Source organism: Myotis lucifugus, unplaced genomic scaffold (genome assembly GCF_000147115.1).
Source record: "Myotis lucifugus unplaced genomic scaffold, Myoluc2.0 scaffold_197, whole genome shotgun sequence".
Taxonomy (NCBI): Eukaryota; Metazoa; Chordata; class Mammalia; order Chiroptera; family Vespertilionidae; genus Myotis; species Myotis lucifugus.
The window spans coordinates 2,239,401-2,251,954 of NW_005871245.1; the positions used below are offsets into that span (position 1 = coordinate 2,239,401).

Below are 12,554 nucleotides of genomic sequence, written 5' to 3' on the forward strand. Positions count from 1 at the left end.
GGCCAGGGGATTGTCAAGGCCGGGGGGGGGAAGGACACATATGTAATACCCTTTGTAATACTTTTAGCAATAAAAAAAAAAAAGACTGAGGAGCTGTGAAGGGATGGGCTGGGGATTTGGAGCCCAACTAAGATGAAAAAGAAAGATGAATATTGATAAAAAATGTGCTGAACTAAAATACAGAGCAAAGCTGGAAATTTCTTTCCTCATCCAAAACCCTGAAGCAATGGTGGAGGAGGGAGATCTATCCCAAATGAATGCAAAATCTCAAGAAGTGTGCTTTCTGTGCATATACAGCTCTCTTCACACTGATTGGAGGCCTCTTCCTGTATATTCATCCTGGAACCTGCACATTGCTCTGTGGAATCATATTAACTGCACAGAAGGAATATTGGGACATGAGTAAGATTTCTCCCAACTCAAAGCATACCAGTGGTTGCACAATCTATTCTGACTTAAACATCTGTCCCCTGTACATTCAGAAAAGGAAATTTCAGGATGACTTTATTCTGGAGAAAGAAAGGGGGGGAAATGTGTCTTTCTCCTTCCCTCCATTCTTCTCTCCCACCTTCTCTTTCAACATATATTTCTTAAATGCCATAATCTGATGTATGAAGTACTGTATGTAGCCACAGATTGAAGACTCCATGAGTTCAGAGTCTGGGATCTCCCTCTTATCTCTAGACAAATAAAGAGTTAAATTTCCCAGAGAACAGTAAGGAGAAAATTGGGTGGAGATGAGAGATGAATCAGCCTTTGACATACCTGTCTACTGCCCCCACAGACATTCCTGGCCCCTGACTCACTGTGTAGGTGGGGCTGGGGGGTTCTGAGAGGAGGGGGACCTATTCTACAGAAACCTGCCTTTCCCCCTCCCTCCCCCCACCCCCACACACAGCAAGGATTGGGGGATGAGTAGACCCTGTGAACAGGTGAAGAATTGAAAAGGAACAAAGAATGTAACCACATTAAGGAAACCTTAGCTTGGTAAAGATCAGGAAATTGGTCCACTACAGTTTTTTTCTCAAGACAATTCCTTTCTGCTGGGCCCTGGGGTGGCATTAGATTGAGAGTAGAGTAAGTCTTTCTTGATTCTTAGAAGCAGGGCAGCATAGCATAATGTGGTTCTTTTCAAGCTTATTTTTAACTCACAATACAGACATATGTGTGGCTATTGTAGCCATATGTGGACACGGGAAACCCTGACCACTGGGCTCCTGCCCTGTGGTAGTTTCTGGGGAACCCTCTGAACACAATTTGAAAACAGCTGTTGTAGTTTAAAAATCATTAACTTTGGAGTCAGATCCATTCCATTCCCCAGGTACATTATTAGGTTATTTAGCTGCACTGAGCCCCATTCTCTTCATCTGCAAAACAAAGATGATAATAGCAGTCATGTCTGTTGCTATTTAAAAAAAAATTATTTTGAGAGAGAGAGAGACATGGATTTGTTGTTGCACTTGTTCATGCATTCATTGGTTGACTCTTTAAATGCCTGACCTTGGAATCTAGCCTTGGCGTGTAGGAACAATGCTCTAACCAACCGAGCTGCTCGGCCAGAGCCCACTGCTATTATTACAGAACTCTGTTCTCTAGGAAAAAGCAGGAGTGGGGCACTGTTGGTCAGAACAATCTTGGTGAAAGCATCTGAAATCAGGTTTTCCCCAAAAGGCACTGGACATTTGGACCTTGGACGTGTGTGTATAGGAGTATCTTGCCTTTCTAGAAGGAGCCACAGTGGCCTGCCTAACCCTTGGCCTCCCTAGGGTACCTGGTTGGTTCTGGGAAGGCACTTTGAACCCAATGCCTTGCCCTCCATCACCTGTGGACCTACAGAGCCAATTAAGAGTGGGTATCCCCCCTAGAAAACCTTAAGTTGCAAATTTTCCCCATAGCAATCAAATTCTTGAGAGCGAAAGATCTTTGCAAGCCCTGGGCCTCCATTTCCTGGAGGACAGATACTCTGGCAGTGCAGAAAGGATAGGACTGGGATTATTTGAATCTCTGTGAGCCGGTCTCTGTCTAGATAGCCCTGCCTCCTCTCAGAACCAGCTATATTTCTATTTCCACAACTGAGGACCTGGCACTAAACCGGATTTCCAGGCATTTGGGAGGATGGTTTTAAAACTAAATTCTGAGCACCTTCCTGTACACAAAACCTTGAGACACAAGTTTCTGAGACACCTTGAGAGTACACAGTCTTGAGACACTGGGGGAAGAAAGGGACAAAGTTACTTTTGAATAATGGGACAAAGTTATTTTTTTAGAGAGCTTTCTGAGAAGACAATAAATAAACCCAGGACATACTTACAAACCCAGAGGTAGAATCAAGTCACTGTGAAATCATAACTGGATAAATGCACTTAATAAGTGTACCTATATAAATTAAAGGCATTGATAAGAGAGCACAGATCCAAAGCTCTGTATATGTTGAAGGGAGAGGGAAGCTGGTTAGTCACGTTTTGATCTGAAGCTGGGCTTTGAAATTTAGAGGTTATAACAGGTGCTCAAGTGGAAAGGATAATGTGAAGGCGAGAATGGCCACCATGAAATTTCCAGGGGTACCTGCTTTGCCTTTTGGGACTGATTTTTTTTTTTAGAGAGAGAGAGAGAGAGAGAAGAAGGGAGAGGGAGAGAGAGAAACATCATTGTGAGAGAGAAACATTGATCAGTTGCCTCCCATATGCACCCTGACTAAGGATTGAACCCACAATCTGGGTATGTGCCCTGGTGGGGAATCGAGACGGCGACCTTCAGTGCATGGGACGACGTTCAGCCAACTGAGCCACACTGACCAGGGCTTCTGGGACTGATTTTTAAAACAGATATAATTCACACACTATAAAATTTATCCCTCTAAAGTGTATAGTTCAGTGTCTTATATATATTCATAAAATTGTACAAATATTACCCCAGTTTAAATCCAGAACATTTTGTCCTGGCTGGGTAGCTCAGTTGGTTAGAGTGTCATCCTGATACGTCAAGGTTGTGGGTTCGATCCCCAGCCAGGGCACATACAAGAATCAAGCAATGAATGCAAAAATAAGTAGAACTACAAATTGATGTTTCTCTCTCTAAAATCAACTTTAAAGCAAAATAAACAAACCTGGAACATTTCATCACTCCAAAAGAAACTCTGTACCCATTAGCAGTAGAACTAAAATTTCTAAAACAGCAATCTAGGCCAGGGAAAGATGGCAAGAAATACTCACGGAAACCCCACTCTGGGTAATAGTAAGAACATTTTACAGACCCCTGGCTCAGTTAGTTGGAACATTGTCCCATGCAATGTTTCTCTCCCTCCCTTCCTCCCTCTCTGAAATAAAAAAAATTAAGTTTTACAGAGATTAAAACAAAAAACATAACAAAAATAAAAAGGTCTGGGACCCTCATGGTCTGGTGCCAAAGCCAGCTCACATTTAGCCATCTGATTTGATGATGTTCCAATCCACATCATATACTTTTTTTAAAAAAAAATCTTTATTGTTGAAAGTATTACATATGTCCCCTCCTCCCCCCATTGTCCCCCTCCAGTCCATCCCATCCCACCCCCACCCAAGGCCCCCACCTCCCCATTGTCTGCATCCATGGGTTATGCATATATGCATAAAGGTCTTTGGTTGATTACCCCCCCACACACCTTCCCCTGCCTTCCCTCCAAGATTCCACACTCTGTTCCATGCTTCCATGTCTCTAGATCCACTCTATTCATCACTTTATTTTGTTAATTAGATTCCACATCTGAGCAATCCACACCATATACTTTTTAAAATATATATTTTATTGATTTCAGAGAGGAAGGGAGAGGGAAAGAGATAGAAACATCAATAATGAGAGAGAATCATTGACCAGCTGCCTCCTGCACGCCCCCTACTGGGGATCCAGCCCGCAACCTGGCCATGTGCCCTTGATGGGGATCGAACTTGAGACCTTTCAGTCGCAGGCTGACGCTCTATCCACTGAGCCAAACCAGCCAGGGCCACCATGTACTTTTGAAATCCTTCAACACCAACATGCTCATTTCCTTCCCCATACAGGGCAACCATGAGTGGTGTATTGAGGCTGAGAGAAAGGAAAGAAGTTCCTTTCCCAGGACCTACCCCTTTAAGAGAAAGTCACCAGACCTGTCTGGTGAGAGAAACCGGGTCACTTTCAGAGCTGAGGGGGAGTCATTGCCCCGGCCCAGAGTCTCTGCCAGGGCTGGAAATCCAACACACTTCCAGGAAAGGAGGGGAGAACACAGGGGCGCAGGAGCCTCGCGGTGGTCCTGCCAACTCCCCCTGTAGAATTGCCACTCTGATAAGAGCCCTTCGGTTTTGAGTCTCATGGGTGTGGCCATACTTGGGCTCTGGGCACCCGATGGGGCTGGACTGAGTTGCCCCAGTCATGCCAGGGGAGGAGTGACCCCATGAAGCCAGGCCAGGTGGCCCAGTGAGCATGCAGATCAGGTGCTCCTCAGAACTGGGCCTGACGACTCTGCTTTTCTTAAAAAAATATATGTTTTTATTGATTTCAGAGAGGCAGGGAGAGGGAGGGAGGGAGAGAGAAACGTCAATGATGAGAATCATTGGTCGGCTGCCTCCTGCACGCCCCCTACTGGGGAGCGAGCCTGCAACCTGGGCATGTGCCCTTGACCAGAATCGAACCGGGACCCTTCAGTCCTCAGGCCGATGCTCTATCCACTGAGCTAAGCCGGCCAGGGCGATGATTCTGCTTTTGGCACAGAAAGGCTGGGTAAATCCTAGACTACTGATGCTAGAAGGATTGATAACAGCTAACATGCACTATGAACTACTTTAAGTGCATTTATTTTCGCAAACTTCACAGCAATTTTAAGAAGAGGAAGGCAGCTTGACTCCAGAACCCAGATTCGTCAGTGTTCGTTACAGAGCCTTTCGTTCAAGCCCCTTTGATACCGAAGGGGAAACTGAGGCGCAGGGAGGTGGACAAAGACTTTCCCAAAGTCGCACAGCCAAGTCTGGGGACACAACCCAAGTCTCCCGGCCGCCTGTTCAGGCTGCCTGGACTTTGTGTGGGGGAGCGGAGGCCGGGGGTGCAGGGGGGAGCGGAGGCGGGTCCGGCAGCCCACCCGCCGCCTCAGTCCCAGAAGCAACACTCCAGTTCTGTGGGCGCCTCTCTCGGTCCCGCCCTAAAAGCCCGGGCTGGAGGCGGGCCGAGGCCGATAGCGTCGGTGGCCTTTTCCCAGGCGTCCTGTCCGCCGGGAGCCGTCGGTGAAGCAGATGACTCAAAGGGAGGGACTGCCTTCTCCACACAGCCCCGTCCCGCCGCTCTGCGCTCAGCGGGTGCCTAGCTCGCCGGCCCGGCGGGTAGCGACTTGTCTGAGTGAAACCCGAACGCTCCGCCCCTGGCGTTCGGGCGGGCGGGGGCGCCTCAGCCCCGCCGGGGCGTCTCCGAACCCTCCCGGCCCGGCGGGCGGCGGGAAGACGCGCAGCAGCGCGCGGCCGCCGCTCACGCTCTCATTGGCCGGTATCCGAGCATCTCCCGCCCGTGATTGGACGCTATCGGCCTCAGCCCGCCTCCAGCCCGGGCTTTTAGGGCGGGACCGAGAGAGGCGCCCACAGAACCGGAGTGTTGCTTCTGGTACTGAGGCGGCGGGTGGGCTGCCGGACCGGCCTCCGCTCCCCCCTGCACCCCCGGCCTCCGCTTCCCACACCGGCCTCCGCTCCCCAGGTCGCGCCTCCTCTCCGCCAGCGCGTTTCATTGGGTCCCGTCCGCGCACGCTTCAGAGCTGGGCTTTTCCTGGCGGCGTCACGCCCCTGCTTCCGACCGTAATTCCCGCCTCAGATCTGCGCCTCTGAGGGGACTTCCCCGCTTTCAGACCCCGTGCTCAGTGCCGCTCACTGCAGTGTATCCCGGCGGCGCTGTCCTCGGACCTCAGACCGGAAATTCCCTGTTTCCTGTCCCCTCAGAGCTGAGGCGCGGAGGAGCCGCCTTTGCGCTACCCGACCCTCCCGAGGCCGGACCGGCTTGTTTGGGGCCCGACGGGGAGAGCCTGTCCCCTGGCCGCTCGCCGGGAGTCACCGGCCCCAAAGTCTGGCCTGCGGGTCGCTGAGCCAGCCCCGTGGGAGAGGTTCGGGCCCTCAACCAGAGGTGCCAAGTCGGGCTTCCTGTAAATCATACCCCAGCCCAGCCCCAGCCCGCCGCCAATAACTGGAAAAGACAAGGGGGATTTGTCACAGGGGAGCTTTATTGAGAGGAAACATGGTCACACCCAGCAGACATGCTTTCCCTCTCATTCTGCGCTCTCTCTCTCTCTCTCTCTCTCTCTCACACACACACACACACACACACACACACACACACACCTCACTCTCATCTCCAGCCTCTGCCATACGGTCCAGTTCTCCAGCCTCTGCCATACGGTCCAGTTCTCAGCCACTGGGTGGGACACTCAATTCCTAACATCCAGAGGCAGCAGGGGCAGGAGGGAGTCAAGAGGGGGGAAGAGGCAGAAGTGGCCGGTTGCCGGGTAGGGTTGGAGGGGCGCAGAGAGCAGGCTGGGTGGAATGACCAGTGGTGAGGAGAACCCGACAGCTGCAGGAGGAGTGGGCTCCAGGGGCCTCCGCTCTGCTGGTCCCTCTCCATGGAGCCCCTCTGAGCTGCGGCAGAGCATTCGGGGAGAGGGTCGGGCCTCCCACCCCAGTCTAGTCCTCTCCGCTGGGGGTGGGTGGGGCTGGAGCGGGCAGGGCGGGGCGGGGCGGGTCGCAGCGTGGCTCAGCTCTGGGGCTCCTCGGGTGCCTCGCCCCCCTCTTCCCCAGCGTTGTCGGCCGTCCACAGAGTCAGGTTGTCTCGCAGCAGCTGCATGATGAGGGTGCTGTCTTTGTAGGAGTCCTCACTGAGCGTGTGCAGGTCAGCCATGGCCTCGTCGAAGGTGGTCTTGGCCAGTGAGATGGCCTCCTCGGGGCTGTTGGCGATCTCATAGTGGAAAACGGAAAAGTTCAGGGCCAGGCCCAGGCGGATGGGGTTGGTGGGCGGCATCTCCTTCTTGCTGATGTCCATGGCCTCCTGGTAGGCTGACCGGGCAGAGTCGATGATGCGCTTCTTGTCATCGCCGGCGGCCACCTCGGCCAGATAGCGGTAGTAGTCGCCCTTCATTTTCAGGTAGAAGACCCGGCTTTCGGCGTCGCCGGCCTCCTTGATGAGGTGGGAGTCCAGCAGGCCCAGCACGGTGTCGCACACGCCCCGGAGCTCGGTCTCCACCTTCTGCCGGTACTCTCCCACCTCTGGGCCCTTCTCCTCCGAGCCCTCCTCCTGGCCTTTCTGTTCGATGCTGGACAGGACCCTCCAGGCCGCCCTCTGGGCACCCACCACGTTCTTGAAGGCCACGGACAGCAGGTTTCGCTCTTCGCAGGACAGCTCCTCGCCCTTCTCCACAGCACTCTTCATGAAGGCTGCCATGTCCTCATAGCGTTCGGCCTGCTCTGCCAGCTTGGCCTTCTGGATCAGACTTGCTCTCTCCATAGCTCAGCTGTGGGGACAGACAGGCAGGCAGGCAGGCGGCAGGCTAAACGGCTGCCTCGGGACCAAGCAGGATTCTGTGTCGTCCCAGATCCCTACCTGCCTTTTGGCTGGGAGGCCTGGCCCAGAGCGGGGTGGGGTAGGGAGGGGCCGAGGGCGGGACTGAGGCTCCGGACCTACCGCCTCTCCTCCTCTCCCCACACCCTTTCCGGCTCTTCCTTAAAGGTAAAAGGGCTGGGGTGTGGGGTGAGTCATGGGGGCAGTCAGCAGGAGAAATCTGGGTGTTGGCTGCACCTGCCAGGCTCCAAGCTGCCCCCTCTTGTTCAGGGCTCCCATGACATGGGTGCCCACATGAGGTAGCTGCCCCCGTTTCTCAAATCGGATTCTCCTTCACGGAGTCCTTCCAGGGGCAAAGGATGGCTCGGCCACCTGGTTGCATCAGCCTAGGCAGACCCCACAGAGCCAAGTGCAGGAGGATGGGGTTCTTATTCCTGCCAGAGAGGTGCCCCCCTTGGTTCAGGTGAGAGCACTCATGTGTAGCTAGGGCTCTACAGTTACCCAACCTTGGCTTCCAGTATCCAATCTAATCCCCATGATGTCTCTGTGAGGTGGGCAGGACTATGACTACGACCGCATTTTAGAGACAGGAATACGAAGGCTCAGAGAGGGATGAGATCTGCTCAAGGTCACACAGCCACTAAGTCCCCTGCATCCTACTTCCTTGACTTCTCTCCCATCAAGCCCTCTGGCTTGTGAGCTCCAGGATGTATTTAGAAGTGGGATCCAAGCTTCTTGAAATGGTTCCATCCCCCACCCTCCCTCTCCCTCAGGATCCTGTCCCCTCTGAACTCCCAGAATGCACAGGTGGCAGCTTTCAGGGTGCCACTTAATGAGGTGTTTAATGAGCAGCCTCTGACGCTCCAGCCCAGCCGTCGTAATTAGTCACTCAGTAGGTTTGTTGGACACCTTTCCCATCACAGCACAATTTTCCCTTTCAAGTTGGTGGCCTGTTGCCACTTGTTTGAGGACTTACCCTCTGGCTCTCCATGCCAGGTCACCTGCCCCCTCCAAGTCACCAGCCATCCTGTATGAGTGGGGCTCACGGAGGGTGGGGGCCCAGATGCTGGCTGGCCCACTTTTCTGCCTGACTCAGCTCACCCTCTGTCAGAGGCTGGGAAGCAGGCCACCTGGGTGCTCTGCCCAGTTTGGTTCCCCAGAGGGGACGCTAGCAACTGGGGAGAGAGACAGGGCTAAGAAAAAGGAGGTGACACATACCATTTTGTTTTATGGGGCAGTAGTCCCAGCTGAGGACTGCCTCCCAAAGCCGGACTCTCAGGGGTTTTCCTGCCCCTTCCTTTTGACCAAGGCCCCACCTCTGACCTCTGGCATGGATGGGGAGGTCTCTGTTGTCAACCTTCTGTCCCTGTTAGCGGGGTGGAAACTATTATTGTTAGCTGTCCTTGTGTCAGCCAAGGGTTCCTTTCATCTAAAGGTGTTGGCACTGCGCCCATGAAAGTGGGTTCCTGCTTATCTGCCCCACCCCTAGCTATAGCTCAGATGGGGCTCAGGGGTGGGGCTCCCCTCATTGGGATCTAGCCAGCTTAACCCTGGAGCCAGGACCATGTCACAGGCCTGTCCTTCTCTGGGTTGTTCTTGGTGTCTGAACACCCCTCCTCCCCTTCTGGAGGCAGGGAGGCCTAGGCCAGAACTCTGAGGCTCCAAGATGAGATCTGCCTCTTAGAAGGAAAAGTAGGGACATATCTGGGCTAATGCTATAGGTTTTCCAAAGAAGCAGAAGGGATTTTAGGCTTAATATCCTGAAGACTTTGCTCAATCCAGACAGAAAATGATGGAAAGGAAAATACTATTTTAGTACACTAAAATACAACTTACTGAGGGTATCTTTAGGGAGTGAAACTTTTTTTCCTTTTCCTATTCTACTCAAATTATCTATTCATGAATGTGTATTATTTTTCTGAGAGATAGAATAGCCAGTATATTTGGAATCAGACCAGCCAGGTTCAGTTCTTACAAGCTGCTGTGGCCTTTGCCAAGTGACTTAACCTCTGTGAGCCTCAGTGTTCCTAAGTATACAATGGGTTTGTGAGGATTAGATGAGTTGATGGAAAGCACTTGCTTGAGTGGATGATAACTATTATGATCACATAGAAAAAAATCCAACCCGTGGCTGACACAAGGACAGCTAACAATTTTTATATTTATTATAAAAATATACACTCACAGCATGAACATGGACCTGGGGCCTATGAAATGAGGAAGGGCCCCTCACAAAGGCCTCAACCAAAGACCAGAACCTGCCCAGCTGGGTGTCCACATGGGAAGGAAGATGGATGAATAGTCAGATACGCTCACTCAACACTGCCTCCTTCTTCTCCATCTTGGACATTCCTCTGGCCTATGCAAACCCTGGGCCCTCAAGGACCTTCTTTTGACTCAGTCCAGGCTTTCCAAGTCGTGAGGGAAAGCTGGAGGTCCCAGAACAGCATAAACTTGGGACCTGGCGACTTTGGAGCTATTTCTGTCTCTAAGGAGGGAGCATTCTCTTTTCCATCACTCAAACCTGGAGACCTGGTGGCGATTCACACCCTAAAGCTCCATGCCCTCAGCACAGACCCTGGCAAGAGAAAGGAAAGCCCCCTTTCCCTGCTGAATCTGGGAGCCAGGCTGCCTGACATCTCCTGCTGGCTCTGGCCTGTCTATCCTGACTCAGTTCCTGTCTGATGCACCTCCCTTTGCCTCCAGGCTTCCATTTCCCAAGTCCAGAAGCCCAGGCAGGCAGGAGGCAGCAGGCAGGAGGCAGCAGGCCCCGGCAGGGCACTGAGTTCCACAGTCAGCCGCCTGAGTCAGCAGGACAGGAGCTGGGGCTGCAGCCCAAAGGGGCTTTCCTCATCCTGCCTACCTCCCACCCTTCTATATAACATCCATCCTACCAGCATGCTTAAGGCCTCTGGTCCCAGAGACAACCAGCCCTTCTTAGCTGGGAAACAGGCTTTCGAGGGTTGTAGCACAGAGAGGAAGGCAGCAACTAGTTGTCTATCTCTACTGAGAAGAGAGGACAGGGCTCTGGTTGCAGCAGGAAGGACTCTGTTAAGATTCCAGGAAGAACTTCCTAGGACATTTTTCCGGTTTTAGAATGATCAAACTAAACAGGTGATCATCTTCTCCCCCTAATTATAAACTAGAGTTCAGTTATCCAGTCAAGAGCTCACTCTACTAGTTGCCTTTGGCGGGGGGATTAGATTACTTTTAAGTGAGTCAGCTATCCTGAGACTTTTCCTCCTCAAGACACTGCTATTTAGAGTACCCCACATTTCCTAGACCAGTCCAGTCTAGAACACGGTGTGGAATTTTTGGAAAGAAAATGGAATGAGTTCAGGGTGTGGGACTGCATTCCAGCTCAGTTATAAAGCCTTGGGCAGGTTCCTTCCTCTGGGCTTGTTTCCCCATAGGTACAGGGAGGCCTCACAGATCTCCTCTAAGCCCCCTGCTGGCTATGCATGACATTCTCTAATTTTAGGGTTTCTCCTCTTGAGATTCCCTTCTCCTGAAGCGCAGTATTCATTCTTTGGGTAGTGCAGAAGGGTTAGAGGTCAGGGCAGAGATCAGGTTCAAATACTGAATTTGCTGCTTTATCATCTGGGAGACCCTGAGCAACTCCTATGCCTTCCTTGAGCCTCAGTTCCCTCATCTGTAAAAAGGCTGACAGCACTTTCCTCATAGGTTTAGGTGAGAAAACAGACTTGGCAAGCCCTTGCTGAATGGCCACTGTAGTTAATATTATTACTATTATTTAGCTCCTAGCATACTATGTATCTTGATGTAGGGAGGCATCTGGGAGAGGGAAGGCTCCATGAGAGTGTTACCCTGGGCTAAGCTCAGTTCAGGGGTGTGACAGTCCCAGACTGGAGTCAACTCCTCTGTCCCAGCCAAGGCTGGGACCTTTCAGAGTTCAGAGGTCAGCTAAGGCTTAAAGGTCTCTGGAGCTGAGACCAGGAGTTCTGGAGGGGCACAGTGAAGAGGATGCTGGTCATTCTTCCTGTGTCACTTCTCGCTTTGTTACGCCTTTTTTTTAAAAAAATTTATTTTTAGAGAGAGGGGGAGAGAGAGCAAGAAACATTAATTTGTGCTCCACCCATCCATACATTCATTGGTTGACTCTTGTATATGCCCCGACTGGGGATGGAACCTGCAACCTTGGCCTTATTCGGGACAACACTCCCACCAACTGAGCCACCCAGCCAGGGATGCCGTGCCTTTTACAAATCTCCAAACAGCACTGACCAGCTGGAACAAAGCTGGCAGCTGTAAGCAGTGGTTCTCCTGCACACTCATCACAGGCCCCACCCCAGGCCCCAAGAAAGAGTGGCACCAGACAGCCAAAGATATGGCAAGAAGAGGGAAATCTTTATTTTGGTTTAAAAAAGGTACAGGATAGCAGACAAGCAGACCCCAGCCATGGGCTTAGCAGATTCCGGAGGCCCAGCCAGTTTCCTTTAATTTCTCTGAAGAACAAGGGGCTGCCAGAACTAGCTCAGTCCCTCGGTGCCTGGAGCAAAGGGTACAAGCATCTTCCTTGCAACCTTTCTACTCAAGTGTTGGGGGTGGAGGGGGCCGTGGGAACAGTGTCAAACCAGTTGTGCTTAAAACTGTTACCAAACTTGTTCAGCAGCGTCATCAACCATAACACCCCAGACAGCTCCTGAAGAAACCTGCTCAGCTCGACTACGGCTGTGCCTGATTCTGGGGGGCAGGCTGTAAGGCAAGATTCCTAAAGAGTCTTGACACCTTACAAATCTGGGGAAGGGGAAGTAAGGTGGAAGAGGGGAGGGTGAGTTTCAGCATAGTCTTACATCATTGTGCTGACAGCTGCGTTATGGCTTTTCTACACTCTGGCCAGCATGGAGTGGGGATGGGGGCAAAGAGGTCAGTCCCCTGGCCCCTATGGGGGGACCCTAGAGAGCACACATGTGGGGCAGGCGTGGGGGTAGACCCTGTAGGCACAGATGGTGGCAGATGGGCCACAGGTTAGGCAGGTGGAGGTGCCAGGTGCTTGG

General features: G+C 52.1%; 1 protein-coding gene across 1 annotated transcript; it reads right to left on the bottom strand.

Annotated features, from left to right (window-relative positions):
- Positions 1-6,371: 6,371 nt before the first annotated feature.
- SFN (stratifin) lies at positions 6,372-7,643 on the bottom strand. The gene has a single exon (XM_006097301.3). It carries the CDS (start codon positions 7,480-7,482, stop codon positions 6,736-6,738), a length of 747 nt encoding a protein of 248 aa, XP_006097363.1. The 5' UTR covers positions 7,483-7,643; the 3' UTR covers positions 6,372-6,735.
- Positions 7,644-12,554: the final 4,911 nt, after the last annotated feature.

Bases quoted from the DNA above. Each gene is read 5' to 3' on its own strand.
- SFN (XM_006097301.3), bottom strand. From the start codon at position 7,482: ATGGAGAGAGCAAGTCTGATCCAGAAGGCCAAGCTGGCAGAGCAGGCC.